The sequence below is a fragment of the Mercenaria mercenaria genome, chromosome 13 (genome assembly GCF_021730395.1).
Source record: "Mercenaria mercenaria strain notata chromosome 13, MADL_Memer_1, whole genome shotgun sequence".
Classification (NCBI taxonomy): domain Eukaryota; kingdom Metazoa; phylum Mollusca; class Bivalvia; order Venerida; family Veneridae; genus Mercenaria; species Mercenaria mercenaria.
In genome coordinates this window covers 66,418,539-66,445,349 of record NC_069373.1, presented here as the reverse complement: position 1 = coordinate 66,445,349, position 26,811 = coordinate 66,418,539, and the positions used below count along the sequence as shown (strand labels likewise).

Here is a 26,811-nt window from a genome sequence, read left to right as displayed (position 1 = left end):
GATTGCTTTAGGGAAACATTCTGAATCTACTCATTATATTAACTATTTTATTTTGTTGTGTTTGAAGACATTATAGTAAATAATATTATCATCTTGATATTAAACTGTTTAGAATATATGTAGTTATGAGTTACTTTCAAACAATGAAGTGTTAATTTGTTCATTTCATAATTGCATATTTTTGCTGGCTGGCCTCCGTTTTCTATAACTAGTGGTGGAGTTCTGGACTTGGAATTTAAGCAAAAGTTATATTTTTCCACCAGATACCAATCTTAGATTTTTTTCTCAACAACTGCAAATACAGTTTTCATAAAGTGCAGTTGTAATGAATTATGATATACATTTTGTACCATTTTATCCTGAAAAGTCTGGTATTTGTTGATCTGTTGTCACTAATATTCACTACATAAAGTCTTAAATAGATAAGAAAAGGCCGTGCGGTAGATGCTAGTACAAATGAGTATACAATGTTTACTGTAATAAAGTGACTTATTTAAGAACATGTCTCAATCAATCATGAAAATCCGGATAATATACTATCCGAAGACTGTTACACTTTCCGTTTTAGTCTTTTTACACTTCATCTACATTTTTCAAAAATCATTTTTTCTTATTTTTTGGACTTAATTGATTTAATTAAATGGAAATAAAATGATAGCCATATGCATACACCTGAATTATATATACTATCAGTAAAAATACTGTTTAAATGTGATTACCCCACCCACATTTATTTCGCATGATTCACTAAAAATAAGACCTCATTAGCTGAAATAAGTGGTGTTTTTCTCCAGATATAATCCTAATTGACATATTCAGTTAAAATATCAAGGTAAGTACCATTAAGTATATCTAAAATGAAAAAATATACTATTTTGATGAAAAATTATGTTGTTGTTGTATTAATTTATTGCCAAAGAAATTCAATTTTTTTAAAGTCAAAATGTTGTTTTCTTTGTAATAATGTATGTAACACATCAATAAGTGCTAAAAACTATCAAGAATATGTCTTTAGACATTAAGACGTAGTTGGTAGGTAGAATATAAAAATAAATGACATTTTCAAATAAATGGCCGCCATTTTGGAAGACATTTTGAAATCACTTGATTTCAGACTTTAAGCTGTGCCGTAGACAGGCCCCCCTGATTTTTTTTATAAGTGCACATATATATCATTCAAAAAGTGACATAGAGAATTTGCCAGAAAAATGGTACCAATTTTTTGTCCAGCTCACGGCCTAATGTAGATGTATTGAAATTTGTAGATATGTTCTTTTTCGGTTCATAACTGTCGTTCGTTGTTCAGAGCATATTTCGAGCACTCCGAATATTCAATGAAACTTGCTGTTTACATTTTAAGTTGTGTGGAGGTGTGCCCCAAAAAGATTTTTGATTGGTCAAAAATGGCAACTACCACTACGTTAATTGGTTGTTTAGCGATGCACGTCCAAGGACGAAATTTTCCAAAGACGGCGAAATAAGACAAACTGCATACAAGTTTTTGTAAGTTTTTATTTCCATTTTTAAAAGAACCTTATTTATTAAATGTTAGTCGTGCCGCCTGTATTTTTCCTTTTTGTTTTGAACAATGCAATACTACAGTAACTCAAAGAGCTATCTTTGAGTAACTTTAGTAAAAGCTCTGTACGTGATTCATGTCTAAGTCTGTCACTCTGTGCAGTTTTACTACAGTAGTCCAAAATTAGGACGTTTTGGGGACAGCGTGATAACTTTTGACTGTCACTGTACATAGAGGGATGACAGCTAAAGTACAAAATATCAGATCATGAAACAAGTCATCCCTGTAAGCCAACTGAGTAATTAAGGCTATAAATAGTATACAGCATACACTGATATGTTTTGGCCTGGTTATTGGACATAGGAATTGTTAGACAATTTATTATGATAATTTTGATAAATAAAGCGTAGTTGCTGGTTGTTAAGTATAGAAAGGCTCTTGATTATGCCTCTAGTCACAGAGTACTTTCACATTTTATACTAAATTACTTGATAAGAACATTTTTGAAGAACTGTTCTAATATGTAACTTATTCGGGATATAAATGCAGATCTATGATGATTCTAAATGTTTTTAGAAATAAGTTGCAGAAAACAGCTGGTAGAAAATGGTTTATGTTTAGGCATAATACAATAGGATTTTCAGGGGTCAGTAACTGACCCCTGTTATTTTTGTAATCATTATATTGTAGCATGTTGTGAATACAGGCTGATTCGGACCATGGCTGATTCGGCCCAGATTTACTTGGCTTATTTGGCCCAAATTGTTCCTGACACTAAATGTCATGATCGAGTAAAAATATCATTTATGAGTATTAAGTTTAATTTCTGATGCAAAGAATCATTAAAATGCTTATTTAAATGCATAACTGATGCATTTTAGCTTGTAAAAACTTCTTACCTGCTTGTACGGTGAATATTTTATAATATAAACGACCTTACTTCAAGTTAAATCCCTATAATCAAAATTATTTCCTGAACATTGCTGAATCATCCAAAATATAAGGTCCTTGTTGACACGTAAATCAAAGTTTGTGGTCCAAATCCGCCAAACTATATGGTCATTTTCTACTTTTATTCAAAGTATTTGGTCTGAATCAGCCAAAATATTTGGTCCGAATCAGCCTGGGCCGAATCAACCATTGTCCGAATCAGCCAGTTTCCGCATATAATATATCTAGACTAGGATTTAACTTTCAGTTGTGTAAGCAGTTAATGTGGATTATTCTGACAAACCACCTGGTGGACATATGTCTGTTTTCAAAGTTGTCTTGTTTGTTATGCCCCCCTTTGAAGAAGGAGGGATATATTGTTTTGCAGATGGTCGGTCAGTCTGTATGTAGACCAATCCGTTTCCGGATGATAACTCAAGAACGCTTAGGCCTAGGATCATGAAAGTTGATAGGAAGGTTGGTCATCACCTGCAGATGACCCCTATTGATTTTGAGATCTGTATGTGAAAGGTCAATGTCACAGTGACCCTGAACAGTTAAACGGTTTCCGGATGGTAACTCAAGAATGCTTGGGCCTAGGATCATGAAAGTTGATAGGGAGGTTGGTCATGACCAGCAGATGACTCCTATTGATTTTGAGGTCAGTATGTCAAAGTTCACGGTCACAATGACCCGGAACAGTTAAACGGTTTCCGGATGATAACTCAAGATTGCTTGGGCCTAGGATCGTGAAAGTTGATAGGATGGTTGATCATGACCAGCAGATGACCCCAATTGATTTTGAGGTCAGTAGGTCAAAGGTCAAGGTCACAGTGACCAGGAACAGTAAAGCGGTTTCCGGGCGATAACTCAAAAACGCTTGGGCCTAGGATCAGGAAAATTGATAAGGAGATTGATCATGACCAGCAGATGACCCCTATTGATTTTGAGGTCATTTGGTCAAAGTTCAAGGTCAGATTGGCCAGGAACAGTTAAACAGTTTTTGGACAATAACTTGAGAACGCTTGAACCAAGGGTCATGAAAGATGATAGAGAGGTTCATCATGACCAGCAGATGACCCCTATTGGTTTTAAGGTCAGTGGGTCAAAGGTCAAGGTTACAGTGACCTGGAACATTTAAACCGTTTCCAGACAATAACTTGAGAACGCTTGGGCCTAGGATCATGAAACATGATAGGGAGGTTGGTCATGACCTGTAGATGGCCCCTATAGATTTTGAGGTCTGTTGGCTAAAGGTCAAGGTCACATTGACCCGGAACAGTTAAACCCTTTCCAGACGATACCTTGAGAATGCTTGGGCCTAGGATCACTAAACTTAATAGGGAGGTTGATCATGACCAGCAGATGACCCCTGTTGATTTTGAGGTCAGTAGGTCAAAGGTCAATGTCACATTGAACCAGAACAGTAGATTTTTTGTTTACAGTGAGCTAATAATTTCTGTTCCTTGTGCAATTACTGAATGCATCAAGGGGGGCATTGCATGTCTGACGAGCTCTTGTTATTTGTTATTATAGTTTGAACAGTGCATTACAATGTGGAGGCAGAAATCTCATCTGCTTTGGCGTCATGTCAGCAGTCCTGGTATCTATGGCAACCAGTGTGTTAGATGCCTGGCTAATTATGATAAGCCGACAATAGCAATACGCAGAGAGACTGTAAACGTCTGGGAGAGACGAGCACCGCTTGCTCCAAGACATGTCGAGAAATTAGTCAAGAAGGGAGTAAGAGTGATAGTTCAACCATCCAACAGAAGAGCATACAATATGCAGGTCAGTTGCAGTTGCAGATGGAAATTATAAAACAGAATTTAGAGACCAGTCTCGAAACTTAAAGCATCTGATTGGTAGATTTTGAATTTAACATTGAACAATGGCAAGGTAGCACTCTTGAGACTGATGTCTGTTATATAGAGACTTGGATTTTTTTTTCTGAAACTCAAACTCTTGGGCAGACTTTAGTGAAAATTGCAAAGACTGTGCCTCCTTCTTTTTAAAACTCATGCAAATTCTACTATTTTAAAAAATGTAGTGAGAATTCTATCAAGGCTGTAACAGCATACTTGTCTGAAGAAATATATACTTTTTCAATTTTTACTAGATAAAACTGTACATATATTAATTTTAAGATTTGTTTTTGAAAATCTAAAAAACTGTGTAGTTCAAAAGGGGGAGTCACCTCCTAAACCAAAATCTTAGGATCAGCCTCTGGTAACAGTATTTCTACATTTGTACGAGGAAAGCACACATTAGGTAACTTAATGCACAAGGTCTGAGTGAATGCAGATTTTGTCTAAAAAAACAATTAAATTTCCTTTTTATACTCTAAATGATAAAAATGTATTGATTTATTTCAGGAGTATGTTGAGAAAGGGGCAATAATCCAGGAAGATCTTAGTGAGGCCTCTGTAGTGATTGGTGTGAAACAAGTGCCAATAGATCTGCTCATGCCAGATAAAACATTCTGCTTCTTTTCGCACACAATCAAGGCTCAGAAAGACAACATGCCTTTACTAGATGCCATTCTTGAAAAGGTTTTGTACACTATAATATTTATAGTGCTTAAGTCACTTTATTGGTTTTAATGTCATAGTCCAGTTAGACTAGATAAGATATTTCTACGATTTTTTTGGATTTTTTTTGTGTCCAGTTCCATTTCATAAAGACAAAAGCCAGTCTATTCTAGAGATTTTCTAAGAGGACTGATGTTAAAATTATCATATATGATATTGGGCATAGGATATGGACTGGCTCAGTTCACTTATCTACATTAAATCATAGAAATGTAAAAAATATATCATAGTCTAGGAGCTAGTCTATAGTCCAGTCATACTGACAATGTAGTAATACTGCAGTTATGGTCATATTTATTAGTCAGGGGTTTAACACATAACTTTAATGACTATAACCTCTCACTCTCAACATGTTAAATTTATTTTGATAGTTACATTTTTAGTCATGATAAGTTCATTGAGTGACTTTTGTTATACCAAAAATACTAAACATTATTTTTCTAAAAAAAAAAATTCTCTGCTGTGTATCAATTTCACAAATTCTTTTACCATTGGACTTTATGAATATTTGATAAAATCTGGTATGCAGCAACAACATCTTAGTAGGCTAGACATTTGAAATAGACTATTATGGTTATCATCTGCAACAGAATTAAGGCATCAAATTCATTATGGCGCAATGAAAAGCCGTAAAGACATCATTGTCAGTTAATAAACTGGAATTTTATTTTGTGTACTTTCTTACTAGGAATACAAATAATTATCTTGCTGTTTTCTTTTAAGAATATCTTTGAAATTATTTTATTGTATTATATATTCCTGTAGAATGTTCGATTGATAGACTATGAAAAGATGGCGGATGAGGCAGGTCAACGTGTTGTAGCATTTGGGAAATACGCTGGAGTAGTCGGCATGATAAATATTCTGCACGGGATGGGTCTCCGACTTCTTGCTCTTGGGCACCATACACCATTTATGGTAAATGGAAATGGGATTTTCTGTACTTGATCTGTTATATTCATTCATTTAATAATGATGTCATTTTGTAGTGATCCAGTTTACTTGGTAAAAGTTTTTCTGCCAGGAAGATTTTTACACTGTTTCGAGGAGAATTAACTCCATAAGACAGCCTATGCAAATACATTACCCTAAGAAGTACCAATACTTGGTATAAATAAGTTTTGTTTCACATTAAAGTTAAACCTTATAGACAAATGAGCCGTGCCATGGGAAAACCAACATAGTGGGTGTGCGACCAGCATGGATCCAGACCAGCCTGCGCATCCGCGCAGTCTGGTCAGGATCCATGCTGTTCGCTAACAGTTTCTCCAATTCCAATAGGCTTTAAAAGCGAACAGCATGGATCCTGACCAGACTGCGCGGATGCGCAGGCTGGTCTGGATCCTTGCTGGTCGCACACCCATTATGTTGGTTTTCTCATGGCGCGGCTCAAATCATGTGCATTGTTAGCTGAAATATTTTATCATTACATATTAACTTTAATATGAAGAAAATCTTCCTCAATTGTATTGCACATAAATATAAGAAATAATGAAAAATGTAAAAAACTAAGTTCGTATATAGAGCTGATTTCACAGTTAATACATATAGTAAAAGTCATTTGTTAAAAAAACAGGCAGTCCTTTAGTACAGTTTCATACTGCGTCTAGTTATACATTTATAAAGTGTTTGTTTAATTGTTAAACTAACACACACTACTGTTTATACAAACAAACATTTACTTTATTTTGTGTTTACACAGATGCTGTCTGCTGTGTAGCAATTCTGCATTTTTTCACATATGAAACTTTCACATAAAATCCCTTTGTGAAGCTTTACCATTTGAACACTGACTGTTCTGATTAACTAAATCAATTCAATGAAAATTTTCCAGCACATTGGACCAAGCCACAACTATCGCAATAGTGAAGCTGCAAGACAAGCAGTGAGGGATGCTGGGTATGAGATTGCGCTTGGAAGAACGCCACGATCTATTGGACCCTTGACATTTATATTCACAGGGTCTGGCAACGTCTCTAGGGTAAGTTGTTTCTGTTGATCAGCCTGTTTAATTACATGTGAATATGTTTATGTGCATGCGAGTTTACCGGTATTTATAGTCACAATCGGCTACCTGTATGGGCAACTCCTTCCGATGTTAGTAATTTTAGTATGAGGTTAGTGCAGGCCGTCAACCAGCTCCAGAAGCTTCCCTGATCATAAAGCCCTCTTAATGGGAATTTGATCTGAAAGAACAGTATTTTAGTTGGATGAGGTTCCATGGAACTCGCAAGCCCTGGTATCATTATCTGGGGCCTTACCACTTTAACACTGTCTGCTCTAATAACAGTTGAAATGGAGATTGTACACTTACCGGTATATTGATTGTAACTTTTCCAGTGTAAAATATTATTGTAAATATATTTAGAAATTGTATGATCTTTCCAAGGTTATTTTCTACATGTGTATAATCCTATTCATTGTACTTTACCATATAAAATATTTCCAAAGTGTAGGTTTGTCTATTGTTTCTTTTTATTTGCAACCTGCACAATACTGACACTTGCCCAAAATTTGCAGTGCACTGGCACTGGCCCAAAATTGCAGAGTATTGGCACTGGTCCAACATTTACAGGAGATCCTAAGACATGCCAAACAATGTTTGTGTTTAATTTGGGGAAAACAAGGTTAATTGAACACGTCAGATTTTGGCTGTGTGTCCTCAGAAAAATTGTTTTGTTTTGTTTGCTGTAATTTGATAATCTCTAAATGAGCCATGCCATGAGGAAACCAACATAGTGCATTTGTGACCAGCATGGATCCGGACCAGCCTGCGCATCCGCACAGTCTGGTCAGGATCCATGCTGTCTGCTTTCAAAGCCTATTGCAATTAGAGAAACTGTTAGCAAACAGCATGGATCCTGACCAGACTACATGGATGCACATGCTGGTCTGGATCCATGCTGGTGGCAAATGCACTATGTTGGTTTTTTTATGGCGCGGCTCAAATCATGATTTTATTTTTTTTGCTGTTTGTTCATTGTTAAATGAGGCATGAATTTCGCTATGAAATGTATACTAGTATGATGTTTTTACATTAACATGATATTTACAATAATTGAGCCACGCCATGAGAAAACCAACATTATGGGTTTGCGACCAGCATGGATCCAGACCAGCCTGCGCATCCACGCAGTCTGGTCAGGATCCATGCTGTTCGCTTTCAAAGTCTATTGCAATTAGGGAAACTGTTAGCGAACAGCATGGATCCTGACCAGACTGCGCAGATGCGCAGCCTGGTCTGGATCCATGCTGGTCGCAAAGCCACTATGTTGGTTTTGTCATGGCACGGCTCAATTGTATTTCTTCAGGGAGCTCAAGAAGTGTTTCAAGAGTTGCCACATGAATATATAGAACCTGACCATCTTGCAAAAGTTGCCAAAAAAGGGTGTAAGTGTTATATCTCTATAAACACAACATATATGATAATTAACTTCGAAGTGAGTTTCTCAAATAAGAAATACTAGTATGGAATATTTGCTGTAGGATGTTGGTTCAATCCCTGCTAGTCATTAGCACACCTACTCGCCAAACATTAGTACAGGTTTTTCCTACGAAATGGACTGTGAATTTCATATAAGCTGAAAGCTTTTTTTCACACTAGCAAAATACTGAAGTAACTGGTCTGGTGTTCTAATGGTTAGAAGCTTGATTATAAATTAAAGGTCTGAGATTTAAATCTCAATCCATGCTCTTAAGTGCCCATCTGTTTAGCTCAGTAGGTAAGAGCGTTGGTCTACGGATCCCGGGGTCGTGAGTTTGATCCTCGGGCGGGGTTTATGTACTGTAAACCTAGAAATGTTCGCGGATACTATATTTCGTGTTTTTCAAAACATGAACATTTTCGCAGATACAAATCTTCGCGGAATTATATCCATCGCCAATCCCGCGAATATAAAGTCGCAAGTGAACATATTTAGTATAATAAGGTAAGTATCACTGCATAGTTGCATTTATAGTATTCTCGAAAACATTCAGTTTTATTGTACCCTTCAATTATAAATGCACCCTAATCCTTTTCATCCATATCAACGGTTATTCACACCTCCAATTATTGACAGTAATTTACCGTTTCCACACTTAGCAGAAATAGGCACAATATTTTACTTACAAATAATGTATCGTATTGGCTGCCGACTGCAAATTGCATGTATATATCGTTCGATAGATGCATATTGTTTTTGTTTTTATCCCCTGTTTGCCTTACGGATCGATATTGAAAATGCTGTTGCTTCATAAATAAGTTAATTGTAAATCAATTGAAATAATGTGGATTTGTGCACTCATGTTATACAATTACGGTACTAGAATATGAATTATTAATATCCAGGTATGTGTAAGCACAGAACCATTTTATAGCGATCTATATAAGCTACAGCTAGAATCTTTCGCGTTTTTGTTACAGCAGAGTTTTTCGCGGCTATTTAGTTTCACGGAAATATACTACCCGCGAAAGGCGCTAATTTAAAAAGCGCGAAAACAATTCTAGGTTTACAGTACTCCGTGACTATTTGATAAATGACATTGTGTCTGAAATCATTAGTCCTCCACCTCTGATTCAATTCATGTGGGGAAGTTGGCAGTTACTTGCGGAGAACAGGTTTGTACTGGTACAGAATCCAGGAACACTGCTTAGGTTAACTGCCCGCCATTACATGACTGAAATACTGTTGAAAAATGGCGTTAAAACCCAAAACAAACAATCTTAAGTGTCTTCCAACCTACTTAGTGGTCAGTACTTAAAGGCCTAGATCTTGGCAGTGGGCCAAGGGATTTCTGTCTTCATTACCACAGTTGGGGGCTAATGATTTTCACAGTATGGTTCCAGTAAACAGGAGTCATTGTTTATTGGAAAGTCAGTCTACCTTATACATGTACCTGTATCAATAAGTTAGAAGAGGAGACAGTGTACAGTTTTTCATTATCAAACTTTTTATTTAATGATCATCTAAATTGAAAGACGGACAAGTTCATTATAGAAATTTAGCAGGGTAAGGGTTAATGTGGATTCATGTCAGCTAAGTTCCGGGTGCTCATCTGTCAAATGTTTTGAATGAAATATTGTGTTATATTGAGTTTAATATTTATTTCAGCAATGAGAAAAGTGTATGGATGTGTGGTCAGTCGTGATGACCATTATACGAGGCTGGAAGGGGGAAAATTTGATGCTGCCGAGTTCGAGGAACATCCTGAAAGATATGCATCTACTTTCAGTCACAAGGTGTGTACGATTAGGTCTAACAGAGAGAGAGAGAGAGTTTTATCTGGTTTCATCCATAAAGTGTGTATTATTAGGTGTCACACTACAGAAAGTAGCTTCTGCTTTTAGGTGTAAGTTGTATTATTAGGTGTAAGAGAGATAGAGAGTTGTATCTTCTTTCATTTCGATGGTGAGTATTATTAGTTGTGAACAGAGGGAGAGAGAGTTACATTGGATTTTAGCCACAAGGTGTGTATTATTAGATGTAACAACCACCGAGAATTGTGTTTGCTTTCAGCCATGTGATGCATTTTATTAGGTGTAACACCCACAGAGGGCCGTGTCTGCTTCCAGTCCTAATACATGAATGTACTACTATATGTAACACCCACAGAAGGTCGTGTCTGCTTTCAGTCCTTAAACATGAATGTACTACTATGTGTAACACCCACAGAAGGTCGTGTCTGCTTCCAGTCCTTAAATATGAATGTACAACTATATGTAACATCCACAGAAGGTCGTGTCTGCTACTATATGTAACACCCACAGAAGGTCGTGTCTGCTTCCAGTCCTTAAACATGAATGTACTACTATCTGTAACATCCACAGAAGGTCGTGTCTGCTTTCAGTCCTAAAACATGAATGTACTACTATGTGTAACACCCACAGAAGGTCGTGCCTGCTTTCAGTCCTTAAACATGAATGTACTACTATGTGTAACACCCACAGAAGGTCCTGCCTGCTTCCAGTCCTAAAACATGAATGTACTACTAACTGTAACATCCACAGAAGGTCGTGGCTGCTTTCAGTCCTAAAACATGAATGTACTACTATGTGTAACACCCACAGAAGGTCGTGTCTGCTTCCAGTCCTAAAACATGGATGTACTACTATATGTAACATCCACAGAGGGTCGTGCCTGCTTCCAGTCCTAAAACATGAATGTACTACTATGTGTAACATCCACAGAGGGTCGTGCCTGCTTCCAGTCCTAAAACATGAATGTACTACTATGTGTAACATCCACAGAGGGTCATGCCTGCTTCCAGTCCTAAAACATGAATGTACTACTATGTGTAACACCCACAGAAGGTCGTGTCTGCTTCCAGTCCTAAAACATGAATGTACTACTATGTGTAACACCCACAGAAGGTCGTGCCTGCTTTCAGTCCTAAAACATGAATGTACTACTATGTGTAACACCCACAGAAGGTCGTGTCTGCTTTCAGTCCTATAACATGAATGTACTACTATGTGTAACATCCACAGAGGGTCGTGTCTGCTTTCAGTCCTAAAACATGAATGTACTACTATATGTAACATCCACAGAGGGTCGTGTATGAATGTACTACTATGTGTAACATCCAGAGAAGGTCGTGTCTGCTTCCAGTCCTAAAACATGAATGTACTACTATATGTAACACCCACAGAAGGTTGTGTCTGCTTTCAGTCCTAAAACATGAATGTACTACTATATGTAACACCCACAGAAGGTCGTGTCTGCTTCCAGTCCTAAAACATGAATGTACTACTATATGTAACATCCACAGAAGGTCGTGTCTGCTTCCAGTCCTAAAACATGAATGTACTACTATATGTAACATCCACAGAAGGTCGTGTCTGCTTCCAGTCCTAAAACATGAATGTACTACTATATGTAACATCCACAGAAGGTCGTGTCTGCTTCCAGTCCTAAAACATGAATGTACTACTATGTGTAACACCCACAGAAGGTCTTGTCTGCTTTCAGTCCTAAAACATGAATGTACTACTATGTGTAACACCCACAGAAGGTCTTGTCTGCTTCCAGTCCTAAAACATGAATGTACTACTATGTGTAACACCCACACGAGGTCGTGTCTGCTTTCAGTCCTTAAACATGAATGTACTACTATGTGTAACATCCACAGAAGGTCGTGTCTGCTTCCAGTCCTTAAACATGAATGTACGACTATATGTAACATCCACAGAAGGTCGTGTCTGCTTCCAGTCCTAAAACATGAATGTACTACTATATGTAACACCCACAGAAGGTCGTGTCTGCTTCCAGTCCTAAAACATGAATGTACTACTATATGTAACACCCACAGAAGGTTGTGTCTGCTTCCAGTCCTTAAACATGAATGTACTACTATCTGTAACACCCACAGAAGGTCCTGCCTGCTTCCAGTCCTTAAACATGAATGTACTACTATGTGTAACATCCACAGAAGGTCCTGCCTGCTTCCAGTCCTAAAACATGAATGTACTACTAACTGTAACATCCACAGAAGGTCGTGGCTGCTTTCAGTCCTAAAACATGAATGTACTACTATGTGTAACACCCACAGAAGGCCGTGTCTGCTTCCAGTCCTAAAACATGGATGTACTACTATATGTAACATCCACAGAAGGTCGTGCCTGCTTCCAGTCCTAAAACATGAATGTACTACTATGTATAACATCCACAGAGGGTCGTGCCTGCTTCCAGTCCTAAAACATGAATGTACTACTATGTGTAACATCCACAGAGGGTCGTGCCTGCTTCCAGTCCTAAAACATGAATGTACTACTATGTGTAACATCCACAGAAGGTCGTGCCTGCTTCCAGTCCTAAAACATGAATGTACTACTATGTGTAACATCCACAGAAGGTCGTGTCTGCTTCCAGTCCTAAAACATGAATGTACTACTATGTGTAACACCCACAGAGGGTCGTGTCTGCTTCCAGTCCTAAAACATGAATGTACTACTATGTGTAACACCCACAGAAGGTCGTGTCTGCTTTCAGTCCTAAAACATGAATGTACTACTATGTGTAACATCCACAGAGGGTCGTGTCTGCTTTCAGTCCTAAAACATGAATGTACTATTATATGTAACATCCACAGAGGGTCGTGTATGAATGTACTACTATGTGTAACATCCACAGAAGGTTGTGTCTGCTTCCAGTCCTAAAACATGAATGTACTACTATATGTAACACCCACAGAAGGTCGTGTCTGCTTTCAGTCCTAAAAATGAATGTACTACTATATGTAACACCCACAGAAGGTCGTGTCTGCTTCCAGTCCTAAAACATGAATGTACTACTATATGTAACATCCACAGAAGGTCGTGTCTGCTTCCAGTCCTAAAACATGAATGTACTACTATGTGTAACACCCACAGAAGGTCGTGCCTGCTTTCAGTCCTTAAACATGAATGTACTACTATGTGTAACATCCACAGAAGGTCCTGCCTGCTTCCAGTCCTAAAACATGAATGTACTACTAACTGTAACATCCACAGAAGGTCGTGGCTGCTTTCAGTCCTAAAACATGAATGTACTACTATGTGTAACACCCACAGAAGGTCGTGTCTGCTTCCAGTCCTAAAACATGGATGTACTACTATATGTAACATCCACAGAGGGTCGTGCCTGCTTCCAGTCCTAAAACATGAATGTACTACTATGTGTAACATCCACAGAGGGTCGTGCCTGCTTCCAGTCCTAAAACATGAATGTACTACTATGTGTAACATCCACAGAGGGTCATGCCTGCTTCCAGTCCTAAAACATGAATGTACTACTATGTGTAACACCCACAGAAGGTCGTGTCTGCTTCCAGTCCTAAAACATGAATGTACTACTATATGTAACACCCACAGAAGGTCGTGTCTGCTTTCAGTCCTAAAACATGAATGTACTACTATGTGTAACACCCACAGAAGGTCGTGTCTGCTTTCAGTCCTATAACATGAATGTACTACTATGTGTAACATCCACAGAGGGTCGTGTCTGCTTTCAGTCCTAAAACATGAATGTACTACTATATGTAACATCCACAGAGGGTCGTGTATGAATGTACTACTATGTGTAACATCCAGAGAAGGTCGTGTCTGCTTCCAGTCCTAAAACATGAATGTACTACTATATGTAACACCCACAGAGAGTCGTGTCTTGTCTGCTTTCAGTCCTAAAACATGAATGTATACTATATATGTAACACCCACAGAAGGTCGTGTCTGCTTCCAGTCCTAAAACATGAATGTACTACTATATGTAACATCCACAGAAGGTCGTGTCTGCTTCCAGTCCTAAAACATGAATGTACTACTATATGTAACATCCACAGAAGGTCGTGTCTGCTTCCAGTCCTAAAACATGAATGTACTACTATGTGTAACATCCACAGAAGGTCGTGTCTGCTTCAGTCCTAAAACATGAATGTACTACTATGTGTAACACCCACAGAAGGTCTTGTCTGCTTTCCAGTCCTAAAACATGAATGTACTACTATGTGTAACACCCACAGAAGGTCTTGTCTGCTTCCCGTCCTAAACATGAATGTACTACTATGTGTAACACCCACACGAGGTCGTGTCTGCTTTCAGTCCTTAAACATGAATGTACTACTATGTGTAACATCCACAGAAGGTCGTGTCTGCTTCCAGTCCTAAAACATGAATGTACGACTATATGTAACATCCACAGAAGGTCGTGTCTGCTTCCAGTCCTAAAACATGAATGTACTACTATATGTAACACCCACAGAAGGTCGTGTCTGCTTCCAGTCCTAAAACATGAATGTACTACTATATGTAACACCCACAGAAGGTTGTGTCTGCTTCCAGTCCTTAAACATGAATGTACTACTGCTTTCAGTCCTAAAACATGAATGTACTACTATGTGTAACACCCACAGAAGGCCGTGTCTGCTTCCAGTCCTAAAACATGGATGTACTACTATATGTAACATCCACAGAAGGTCGTGCCTGCTTCCAGTCCTAAAACATGGATGTACTACTATGTATAACATCCACAGAGGGTCGTGCCTGCTTCCAGTCCTAAAACATGAATGTACTACTATGTGTAACATCCACAGAGGGTCGTGCCTGCTTCCAGTCCTAAAACATGAATGTACTACTATGTGTAACACCCACAGAAGGTCGTGTCTGCTTCCAGTCCTAAAACATGAATGTACTACTATGTGTAACACCCACAGAAGGTCGTGTCTGCTTCCAGTCCTAAAACATGAATGTACTACTATGTGTAACACCCACAGAGGGTCGTGTCTGCTTTCAGTCCTAACATAAACTACATGTGTAACACCCACAGAAGTGTGTCTGCTTCAGTCCTAAAACATGAATGTACTACTATTGTAACACCCACAGAAGGTCGTGTCTGCTTTCAGTCCTAAACATGAATGTACTACTATGTGTAACATCCACAGAGGTCGGTTGATGTACTACTATGTAACATCCAAGAAGGTGTGTCTGCTTCCAGTCCTAAAACATGAATGTACTACTATATGTAACATCCACAGAGGCGTGTCGCTTCAGTCATAAAAGAATGTACTACTATATGTAACATCCACAGAAGGTGTGTCTGCTTCCAGTCCTAAAACATGAATGTACTACTATATGTAACACCACAGAAGGTCGTGTCTGCTTTCAGTCCTAAAAAATGAATGTACTACTATATGTAACACCCACAGAAGGTCGTGTCTGCTTCCAGTCCTAAAACATGAATGTACTACTATATGTAACATCCACAGAAGGTCGTGTCTGCTTCCAGTCCTAAAACATGAATGTACTACTATTGTAACATCCACAGAAGGTCGTGTCTGCTTCAGTCCTAAAACATGAATGTACTACTATATGTAACACCACAGAAGGTCGTGTCTGCTTCCAGTCCTTAAACATGAATGTACTACTATTGTAACACTCACAGAAGGTCGTGTCTGCTTTCAGTCCTTAACATGAATGTACTACTATGTGTAACACCCACAGAAGGTCGTGTCTGCTTCAGTCCTAAAACATGAATGTATACTATGTGTAACACCACAGAAGGTCATGTCTGCTTTCAGTCCTAAAACATGAATGTACTACTATGTGTAACACCACAAAAGGTCATGCTGCTTTCAGTCCTAAAGTCGTACTCTGAAGTGTATTACTTATGTGTAACACCCACAGAGGTCATGCCTGCTTTCAGTCCTAAAATGAATGTATCTATTAGGTGTAAACCGCAAAAACAGTTGCATTGTTATCAGTCTCTAGAGAGTTGCATATTTTAGTCTCACAAAGTGTATATGCTTATTGTGATACCATGGCATCGAGTCCTGGCCGTCGTGCTAACTTTGCTGTGACCTCTAGGGCATTTTATCATAGGTCTTATGAATGTTGGTCAAATGTTATTGTGATATCTAGTTCAAGTTTCGAAAGGTCACGTGGGTCAAAAACTAGGTAGTAGGTTTAAAATAGAAAAACCTGTGACCGTCTCGTAGGCCAATTTTCTCATGGACTCATGAAATTGGTCAATGTTCACCTTGATTTATAAAGGTCAAAGTTCGAAACTGGGTCACGTGGTCAAACTAGGTCGATAGTCATAAAAATAGAAAAACCTTGTGACCTCTCTAGAGGCCATATTTCTCAATGAGATCTTCATGAAAATTGGTCAGAATGTTCACCTTGATGATATCTAGGTCAAGTTCGAAACTGGGTCACGTGGGGTCAAAAACTAGGTCAGTAGGTCTAAAAATAGAAAAACCTTGTGACCTCTCTAGAGGCCATATTTCTCAATGGATCTTCATGAAAATTGGTCAGAATGTTCACCTTGATGATATCTAGGTCAAGTTCGAAACTGGGTCACGTGGGGTCAAAAACTAGGTCAGTAGGTCTAAAAATAGAAAAACCTTGTGACCTCTCTAGAGGCCATATTTCTCAATGGATCTTCATGAAAATTGGTCAGAATGTTCACCTTGATGATATATAGGTCAAGTTCGAAACTGGGTCACGTGGGGTCAAAAACTAGGTCAGTAGGTCTAAAAATAGAAAAACCTTGTGACCTCTCTAGAGGCCATATTTTCAATGGATCTTCATGAAAATTGGTCAGAATGTTCACCTTGATGATATCTAAGTCAAGTTCGAAACTGGGTCACGTGGGGTCAAAAACTAGGTCAGTAGGTCTAAAAATAGAAAAACCTTGTGACCTCTCTAGAGGCCATATTTCTCAATGGATCTTCATGAAAATTGGTCAGAATGTTCACCTTGATGATATCTAAGTCAAGTTCGAAACTGGGTCACGTGGGGTCAAAAACTAGGTCAGTAGGTCTAAAAATAGAAAAACGTTGTGACCTCTCTAGAGGCCATATTTCTCAATGGATCTTCATGAAAATTTGTCAGAATGTTCACCTTGATGATATCTGGGTCAGGTTTGAAACTGGGCCACGTGCGGTCAAAAACTAGGTCAGTAGGTCTGAAAATAGAAAAACTTTTTGACCTCTCTAGAGGCCATATTTTTCATGGGATCTTTACGAAAATTGGTCAGAATGTTCACCTTGATGATATCTAGGTCAAGTTTGAAACTTGGTCACGTGCGGTCAATAACTAGGTCAGTAGATCTAAAAATAGAAAAACCTTGTGGCCTCTCTAGAGGCCATATTTTTCAAGAGATCTTCATGAAAATTGGTCAGAATGTTCATCTTGATGATATCTAGGTGAAATTGGAAACTGGATCACGTGTGGTCAAAAACTAGGTCAGTAGGTCTAAAAATAGAAAAACCTTGTGATGTCTCTAGAGGCCATATTTTTCATGGATCTTCATGAAAATTGGTGAGAATTTTCAGCTTGATGATATCTAGGTCAAGTTCGTAACTGGGTCATGTGCGGTCAAAAACTAGGTCAGTAGGTCGAAAAATAGAAAAACCTTGTGACCTCTCTAGAGGCCATATTTCTCAATGGATCTTCATGAAAATTGGTCAGAATGTTCACCTTGATGATATCTAGGTCAATTTTAAAAGTGGGTCACGTGCCTTCAAAAACTAGGTCATTAGGTCAAATAATAGAAAAACCTTGTGACCTCTCTAGAGGTCATATTTTTCAATGGATCTTCATGAAAATTGGTCAGAATTTTTTATTTTGATGATATCTAGGTCACATTTGCTCAAAAACTAGGTCACTTTGTCAAATAATAGAAATAACGATGTCATACTCAGTTCAACGCTGGGTCATGTAGGGATAGGTGAGCGATTCAGGACCATCATGGTCCTCTTGTTAACAAAACATACTTTACTACTTATTATTTCAAACTCTGCTAATTAATAGAACAGTTTATATGAATATTTTAAGCTATTGTTGATAGAAAAAAAAAGGCAGTTTTATGACTTTATTTGTGGTTTAAATATTCATCATTTAATTTATAGAATTTGTAATTGCTTTAAGGATTTAATCAATATTTAAATGGTTAATGCTATTTTAGATTGCACCTTACTCATCATGTATCATAAACGGCATATACTGGGCTCCAAATTCACCCCGACTGCTCACCATTCCTGATGCCAAAACCCTTCTGCGGGCTCAAGAGTTTCCATGGATACCATCCAGTGAGGGCTGCCCCCAGTTACCACATCGTTTGATCGCATTGTGCGATATCTCAGCGGATCCTGGAGGCTCAATAGAATTTATGAAGGAGTGCACAACTATTGATAAGCCTTTTTGTCTGTATGATGCTGAGCTGAACGTGGAGAGGGAAAGGTATTGTTAATTTGTTTCTAAAGACGACATAAGAGTAATGATAATAATCAAAATCTTTCTGAAATGATTACAGTCTGCATGGGACAGCTAATGTAGTCCCTTATTTTATGTCATGCATTGTCTGTGTTGCTAGTTAGTAAAAATTCTAACATGTATTAAAAGTACATATGAGCCGTGCCATGAGAAAACCAACATAGTGGCTTTGCGACCAGCATGGATCCAGACCAGCCTGCGCATCCGCGCAGTCTGGTCAGGATCCATGCTGTTCGCTTTTAAAGCCTATTGGAATTGGAGAGACTGTTAGCGAACAGCATGGATCCTGACCAGACTGCGTGGATGCGCAGGCTGGTCTGGATCCATGCTGGTCGCAAAGCCACTATGTTGGTTTTCTCATGGCACGGCTCATATCATGTAAATGTAATAGGGGGCTAAGGCTGCTGAACTGGGCTCACTTGCCATTCTGAGTTTGGTACAAAACTCTGAAAAAAGATGTAAAACCTTTACTTGTGAGAAAGCCATGGAAGGTCAGTGGTTCTACTTAGGTGACTTCCGATGCCTGAAATAATGCCCAGATGGGCCTTAGGGGCATTCTTCATTGTTAAAATATTGAAAGTTGCTATATGACCTAAGTTGTGTCAGTGTGGTTTTAAAACCTGCAAACTAACATCAACGTGATTTTGATGTAAAAGTAGTTATTGTCATATATATGTGTTGTGTAAAAGTTTGTATGCATGAAAAGCCTGTGCAGTGTTTGCCTTTGTAAAGGGAATCCACAGACTAAGATATAATCATGTTTTTTGCCTTTTGTGTTAAAACAAGAAGTGGTATACGTGATTTTAATATAAGTCAAACTTAATTGTAATGATTTACGTTTATCATGAAAACAATGCATTCTGTTAAAACGTTTACTTCTCGTGTAAACAATAATATAACAGATTTTTACTAGAAAATTAGAGAGGTTTTGAGTAAGTGCACATTTACAATGTCATAAAAATAAGTATCTTTTAAAATGTGTCCAGTAATTTTATCATTGTCTGCTACGTATAAAGTTTTGACACTGCACATATGGATTACAAAATATTATATATATCCTACACACATGTTCCCATACATGTATGAATTCTTGATCTCTCTAGTACTTAAATATTTATTTTTTGTATCTTGCAATTTTAAGACATTTCTTCACTAGCATATTTGGTTTCTCAGCAATTTCAGAAACACATTGTCAAAGGTAAAAAGTATAGAATTACCGGTATTACAACCCACATTTAGGCTTTATGTTAAAGGGATATTCAGGTGGAATAGTTGATGAAAAATTAAAGCCCTTTAGATACTTTTAGTACCAGCTAGTAATGATATTTCACACATTTTATTGACATGCATAGTTAGGAAAGATCAATTATTTCTTACTATGACTGTGTGTCAGTTGTCATGATTTTTCTAGCCTGACCTACATATGCATAAATACTTATTTTAGAGAAAGTAAGATCATTTAAGCTTCAGGGTCAGATTTTTGGATTTGCTAGTGATTAACAACATTTAATCTGAAAAAAGAATCTTTTTTCTGCTTCCATTAATCGACTGAGTAAATTGGTATAAACAAGTCATGAATCTGTTTCATGAAAAATTACCTGGATATCTCTTTAAGCTTTGTATATAGTACCTTACAGCTATATTGTATGCAGGAATACACTTGGAGCAGTATACCGAAAATCAATATTTTAAGAAATTTTGAGGCTCTTTGTATTCAGTTTATTGAAAAATTTGCATGTTTTTCAGCAGTTCTTTGTCTTGTGCTTTGAGTGAGCTATTGTGATCACTCATCATCCGTCATATATCCATCGGTCGTCAATCCGTCCACACTTTTCTTCAGATGACATCTCCTCTGAAACTATCAGTAAAATTGCACCAAACTTGGTCTGTAGTATCCTGACATAGCTCTCTATCAAGTTTGTTCAGATATTTTAGCTTGGCCCGTTTTAGGGGCCGCTAGAGATAAAGATAGAGAAACTGACTTCTTCTTATGAACAGCTTGATGGATCTTCATCAAATTTGGTCTGTAACATCTTTATAAGGTCCTCTCCCAAATTTATTCAAATTAGGGAGCTAATGGCCTCTTTTAGGGGCCACTAGAGCTATAAAATAGAAATACATTTAAATTACTTCTTCTCATGAAGCACAGGATAGATATTCATCAGATTTGCTCTGTAGCATCATTCTTAGGTCCTCTCCCAAATATATTCAAAAATGGGGCATCTGGCTTCTTTTAAGGGCCACAAGAGCTAAAAATAGAAATAATTTTAAATAACTTCTTCCCATGAACCCCTTGATGGATCTTCATTTAACTTTGTATGCAGCATTATGATAAGGTCTGCACCCAAATCCATTCAAATAGGGATGATTGCTCCTTATAATGGGCTACAAGAGCTAAAAGAAAGAAACTTCTCCCAACTGGTTTGTAGCATCATTGTAAGTCCTCTTATTAACTTTTTGAAACTGGGGCATCCATACCCTTTTTAAGGGCCGTTAGAGCTAACTGTAGAAATATCTTTAAATTTTTCTCATGAAATACTTGATGCAGATAAACATCATAAAGAGACCTTCTAAAACACCCTGAGCCTGTTCCAGTTATCTGTGTGTTGACCCAATTTTTGAAGACCTAAGAATCATAAAGTGCTTGAACTATTTGTCATCTGTCAAACTTACTTACGTGATCAACTTCTACTAAAGCCACTGGAACCTTTGGCACCTAAAGCATATTATAGTCCTCTTCCAAAGTCACACACTCTGTAGCCTTTTTTAGCTCTGAAACTCTGGTGAGAGATCTAGGGCCGTCATTGTCCTATTGTTGTTGTTTTTTTGTTTTCAAGGAAATTAATTTGTTGACCATGTTTTGAATGTTAACTTTGTTTTGTTAGTTTAATTTAGTATTATTTATTCCCAAGCAAAAGTATGCGCAGTAGGTGAGTTTTTAACAATCAAGTTTGTGGTCACAAGCTTGATCTCTTCGATGCTTTGTTTAATGATTACATTCATAATTCAGTTTAGCCATTTTTTTTCTGTCAGATAACACTTGTTTTTTTCATGCTGCCCTGGAAATGTGGTAATTTCCTTTATTCTGTGTTTTCAGTAATCCGTAATTTTTAGTAGATAGCCTACAGGTTATGAATCTTTTATGCAGCTAAAAATCTGACATGGTGTCAACTAGAAGTCTGAAATTGGTGTCAACTCAAAAATTGTTGATCTGCATGTCAGACTTGAAAGATCATAATAACTCAGTATTTACCTTAGTTTACAAATTCTTATGACTTAAGAGTGTAAAAAGTGCCTTAGGGGGGATTCGAACCCAGGTCGCATAGATGGAAGTCCAATGCTCTAACCACTGAGCCTGAGTTGACTTCCTGACACAATTATCAGAGATTTTTTGGTTTTTAAATTTACAAGCTATGCATAAGTGACTGTAACACTTGCCGTCTTCAAAGGAGTCATTATTAATGATGACGTGTAAGCCATATTGGCATAGAGAGTGCCCGTTTTGGCATGAGATAATGTCCATTTTGTGGACGAGCCCCCATCTTATAATCTTTGGGCATAACAGAAATTGAAGAGGATAGAATTTTATGATGAAATATCCCAAGTGCCTGAGGCAGGATTTGAACCGGGTTGCATGGGTGGAAGTCCAGTGCTCTAACCACGAGAGTCGACTCTCTGATGCATTTGTCAGAGATTAGTTTTTTAAACTTACAAGTTATGTATAAGCGACTGTAACAAAGTGTTTGCGGAGCATTTTCTAAAATATTAAAACTAGATGATTAATGGTAAATGTTAAGCTGTGGTAACCTAATGGCCAATTTAATAAACAATGAAATAACCAGGGTAATGTCTTTCTGTCTTATCTTTACTTTATCTGCAGGTTGATTGCAGTGTGACTTTTATGCCAGATCTGTAACGTTTCTGAAAGAATGAGTGCTGGTTATACTAATGTTCCAGTTATCCGAAAGAAATCACAGTAGGATTTGTAGAAATAGAATCCTTAATTAAAAAAAAAGTATCTGCTGATTCAGAAATAGAATCACTAAGAACAAAATATTTGTTGATATAAAATACCTATGAACAAAGTTTTTGTTGAAATAGGATCTCTATAAACAAGGTGTTTGTTGAAATTAAATCCCTTATAAAGGTGTTTGAAACAACGCCTGTGAACAGCATATTTGTTTGAATATAATTTCTGTGAACAAAGTTTTTGTTGAAAAAGAAGGCCTATGATTAAAAAGTAGTGTTGGATGATATTTTTACCCAAGATCTAGTTAGCTTTGTAGGTCAAAACTCATGCTTCCTTTATTAGAAATGATCCCCCATACCTGCTTGTCAGTCAGACTTGGTGCATGCTGTGTTAGTCAGACACTGTGCCTTCTTAGTCAGCTTGAACCAACACCTATGTTCCATTTAGTTAGTCTGAACCAGCTTAGTTATAACCCATACCTGCTTCATCAATCAGAATGCACCTACTTGGTTAGTCAGAATACACTTCTCATTTGTCAGTTAGGCAACACACAAGCTTTTTCAGTTAGGCAATGCACCTGCTATTGTCAACTAGACCTTCCTCTGAATCGTGGGCATTCTGGGTTGGTGATTGAATTTTTCCACTGTAACGAGACTGCTTCACTTAAAATGCATGAAATTAATTTTTTTCTTACACACTGAAATTCAGTTGTTTGTAACATTACTCTTTTTTAATTTGTTTTGATATGAAATAAAATGCTTTTATTGCTTCATGTTTCTTTTAAGATTGTTCGACTGAAAAGTAAAGTTTAAGGGTGAAAGCTAAAACAGTGTAACTTACATAATTATGTGTACATATTGTACTTGAACCTCGTGTGAAGTTTTGCTTGTCACGCTTGGTCAAATGTATATTATCCTTTACCCTGCGAAATTTCTAAAATGAACTGGTCCATCATTCAATCTGGGCAATACCATTTTATATTCAAAGGGGTGTTCACTGAAAATTTACTGACTGAATAGCGAACAGTGCAGACCATGATCAGCCTGCATGGATGTGCAAGCTGATCTTGGTCTACACTGGTCACAAAGGCAAAACTACTTGCCATAATCAGGGTAAAGGTTATAATATTACGCATATATTTACCATTCTTTGAAAAGTACCCTTACAGAAGAAAAAGGCCTGCTGCGTACTCTTGCTGTGTACATACAGCGTATATGATGCGTACATGATGTGTACTGAAATCAAGGGCTTTAAACAGTACGCAGGATATACACCGCACATACACCGATAGTACGTTTGTAGTACACTTTTGACATGCAAATGAGCTCTGCCGCGTACTACTTGCTGCGTACATGCTGTGGACTACATAGTACACAGGATGTACGCTGGAGAATTTAGTATGCGGGAAATAGTACGCAGCATGTACGCGGCACATACACTTTTCACATGCAAATGAGCTGCGGTGTACTACCCCTGCGGCGTACATGCTGTGTACTCCTGCGGCGTACATTCTGTGTACTCCTGGCCCGAGTCCTGCGGTGTACATGCTGTGTACTCCTGCTGCATACATGCTGTGTACTCTTGTGGCGAAACTGCTGTGATAATGTAAATTCCTTACCCCACCAACTTTCTTATGCAAATGCTGATCTTTGGACAGAAAAAAACAGAAAAAAGATAAATGACATGCATCAATAAGTATTTACCCTTACCAAAATAATGTAGATTGATGTTATCAAATAAATTAGTATGCTTTTCTTCATCCACTTTTCATTGAAATAAACCAATTTTTGTAGCATGTAATTTGGTAAACATCTGAAGAAAATGGTGTAACTGCATCAAGGGGAAACAACTTTAATGCAACTAAATATAAGTGTTATAAATTTAGAAGTATCTGCGGTGTACATGCAGTGTACTATTTTCTTGTACAAGTCCCTCCTGCGTACATGCAGTGTACTCCTTAAATTTTCAGAGTCTGTGCTGCGTACTAGAAGTGTACTAGTGACCTCCTGCGTACATGCTGTGTACTCCTCGAAATAGTACGCGGCATGTACGCGGCATGCGGTGTATGTAAAATGTACTCCTCTGGCGTACTACTGTGTTCGCGGCATATACACAGCAAATACGCAGCATGTACGCCACAGAGGCTTGCTTCTGTAAGGGTATATACTAATTTGTTATTCTAAACAAATGAAATGTAATCACCCTTGGTAGGTAAAATGATATTCCAAACATTGGGTAATGATCAAAGTTCATTTGTCATACCAGTATCCATGCAAAGACCAGAATTGTTTGGCAAATTCATTCAAACCACAAAAAATAGGTCATTCAGTATATGTAATACAGTCGTGTAATAATATCTGAAACCAGATAAATTCTTTAAGTTCCCCAAAAGTGAGACTTTATTAATGTATGCATGGCTTTATTGATCAAAACTTGTAGAGGCAAGTAATGTAAGTTATATGTTCATGTACCTCTATGATGGTCTTTATGAATTTATGCAAATTTACTTTTTAAAGTTCTTAAGAGAAAAAGTAGAGCCGTCCCATTTTAAATTCTTAATCAAATAATTTCAAAGATGTTTGACTTTGAAACAAGTAATACAATGAGAAGTGTGAGATGTGTATTGCTATAAAAAATTTGTTAAGGGATGATTGAACAAGTTGAATGGTTGGTACTTTCAAAAGCCAGCCCATTTAGCTCACTGGGGAAAGTGCTGGTCTATGTATCATGGGATCCCCATGTGAGACGTATGTTCTTCGTGATGAAAAGACATTGTGTCTGGAATTATTTTTCCATCTCTGATTCATGTGGAGAAATTGGCAGCTACTTGTAGGGAACAGGTTAGTACTGGTAAAGAAACCAGGAACACTGGTCAGGTTAATTGCCCGCCTAAACATAATTTGAATATTGTTGAAAAATGGCACTAAAACCAAAAACAGAAAAGGAACAATACTTCCAAAATCTGTTTGAAAAAAGTCTTATTTGAAACTTGGATAACTGCTACTTATGATGTTTTGGTGTGGCTTATCAAATACATGTAAATTAATTATATGTGTTGATTTTGTGGAAAAATATTAAAATGTATATGTTCATGTTTTTGTTACTTGCAGTTTCAAAGGAGATGGTGTGCTGATATGTTCCATAGATAACATGCCTGCTCAAATGCCGAGGGAAGCAACAGAATACTTTGGAAGTCTTTTACTTCCCTATATCTCAGAAATTGTGAGTAGTTTTCTGATCAGAATGTGGGGGAATGAACATAAGTGTTGGGAATTATTCAAAATTAATCGTTAAAAGAAAAGCAGGATCGTAGGTTAGTATACACTCATTGAATGACTTACTGGTAAATAGTCAAAAACTGTTCCCTGAGGTTTCGAAGAACCGAGAGCAAGTATAGTCAGACTTTGTTAGCTCGAACTCAAATAATTCAAAAACTGCCCTTTGCTCTATCTCCTTTTCAAATCCCAACAAATTCCCAATATAATGTAAATTGTTTGATAACTCGAACAAATTTGCTCAGTCCCATCAAGTTCATGCAAACAAAGTTTTACTGCAGTTTTCATTATTGTCTGGCAAGCCATTCTATATATAGGTGTTTTATTACATGACATCATCAATAAATTTTCATAGTTTTTGTCGAGCGTGCTTGCAGAAGCGAAGACATAGTTGTCCAAATGGCTGTTCGGTGTATGTGCGTCCGTCCGGATTTGTTTGTCCGAACCATAACTTTGACCTGCATGGAGCAATCTTGTTTATATTTGGCCTGAATGTTAACCTCAGTGAGATGGAGTGTCATGTGCAAACCCCAGGTTCCTATCTCAAAGGTCAAGGTCACACTTACAGGTCAAAGGTCAAATTCAAAAATGACTGTCCGGAGCATTTCTTCCTCTTGCATGGAGGGATTTTGATGTAACTTGGCACAATTGTTCACCACCATGAGACGGAGTGCCATGTGCAAGAACCAGGTCCCGAAGTCTTAGGTCAAGGTCACACTTAGAGGTCAAAAGTCAGATACAAGAATGACTTTGTCTGGAGCATTTCTTTTTGATGCATAGAGGGATTTTGATGTAAC

General features: G+C 37.6%; 2 protein-coding genes across 3 annotated transcripts in view; one reads left to right on the top strand and one right to left on the bottom strand.

Annotated features, from left to right (window-relative positions):
* LOC123529011 (ubiquitin-like modifier-activating enzyme ATG7) overlaps positions 1 to 7,509 on the bottom strand; it is a 65,085-nt gene extending 57,576 nt beyond the window's left edge. Inside the window, exon 1 of the mRNA XM_045309176.2 lies at positions 7,355 to 7,509. The gene's annotated coding sequence lies outside the window, so the exon portion shown is untranslated. The remainder of the gene's footprint in view (positions 1 to 7,354) is intronic.
* LOC123529809 (alpha-aminoadipic semialdehyde synthase, mitochondrial-like) overlaps positions 1,360 to 26,811 on the top strand; it is a 63,266-nt gene continuing 37,814 nt past the window's right edge. Inside the window, exons 1-10 of one of the 2 annotated variants that reach the window (XM_053522112.1) lie at positions 1,360 to 1,503; positions 3,986 to 4,240; positions 4,825 to 5,001; positions 5,806 to 5,958; positions 6,875 to 7,021; positions 8,352 to 8,430; positions 10,134 to 10,261; positions 18,462 to 18,736; positions 21,682 to 21,699; positions 25,850 to 25,961. In XM_053522112.1, the coding sequence (XP_053378087.1) occupies positions 4,004 to 4,240; positions 4,825 to 5,001; positions 5,806 to 5,958; positions 6,875 to 7,021; positions 8,352 to 8,430; positions 10,134 to 10,261; positions 18,462 to 18,736; positions 21,682 to 21,699; positions 25,850 to 25,961 (1,326 nt within the window). In that variant the 5' untranslated portion in view covers positions 1,360 to 1,503; positions 3,986 to 4,003. The remainder of the gene's footprint in view (positions 1,504 to 3,985; positions 4,241 to 4,824; positions 5,002 to 5,805; positions 5,959 to 6,874; positions 7,022 to 8,351; positions 8,431 to 10,133; positions 10,262 to 18,461; positions 18,737 to 21,681; positions 21,700 to 25,849; positions 25,962 to 26,811) is intronic. The other variant, XM_053522114.1, reaches the window with a different exon arrangement.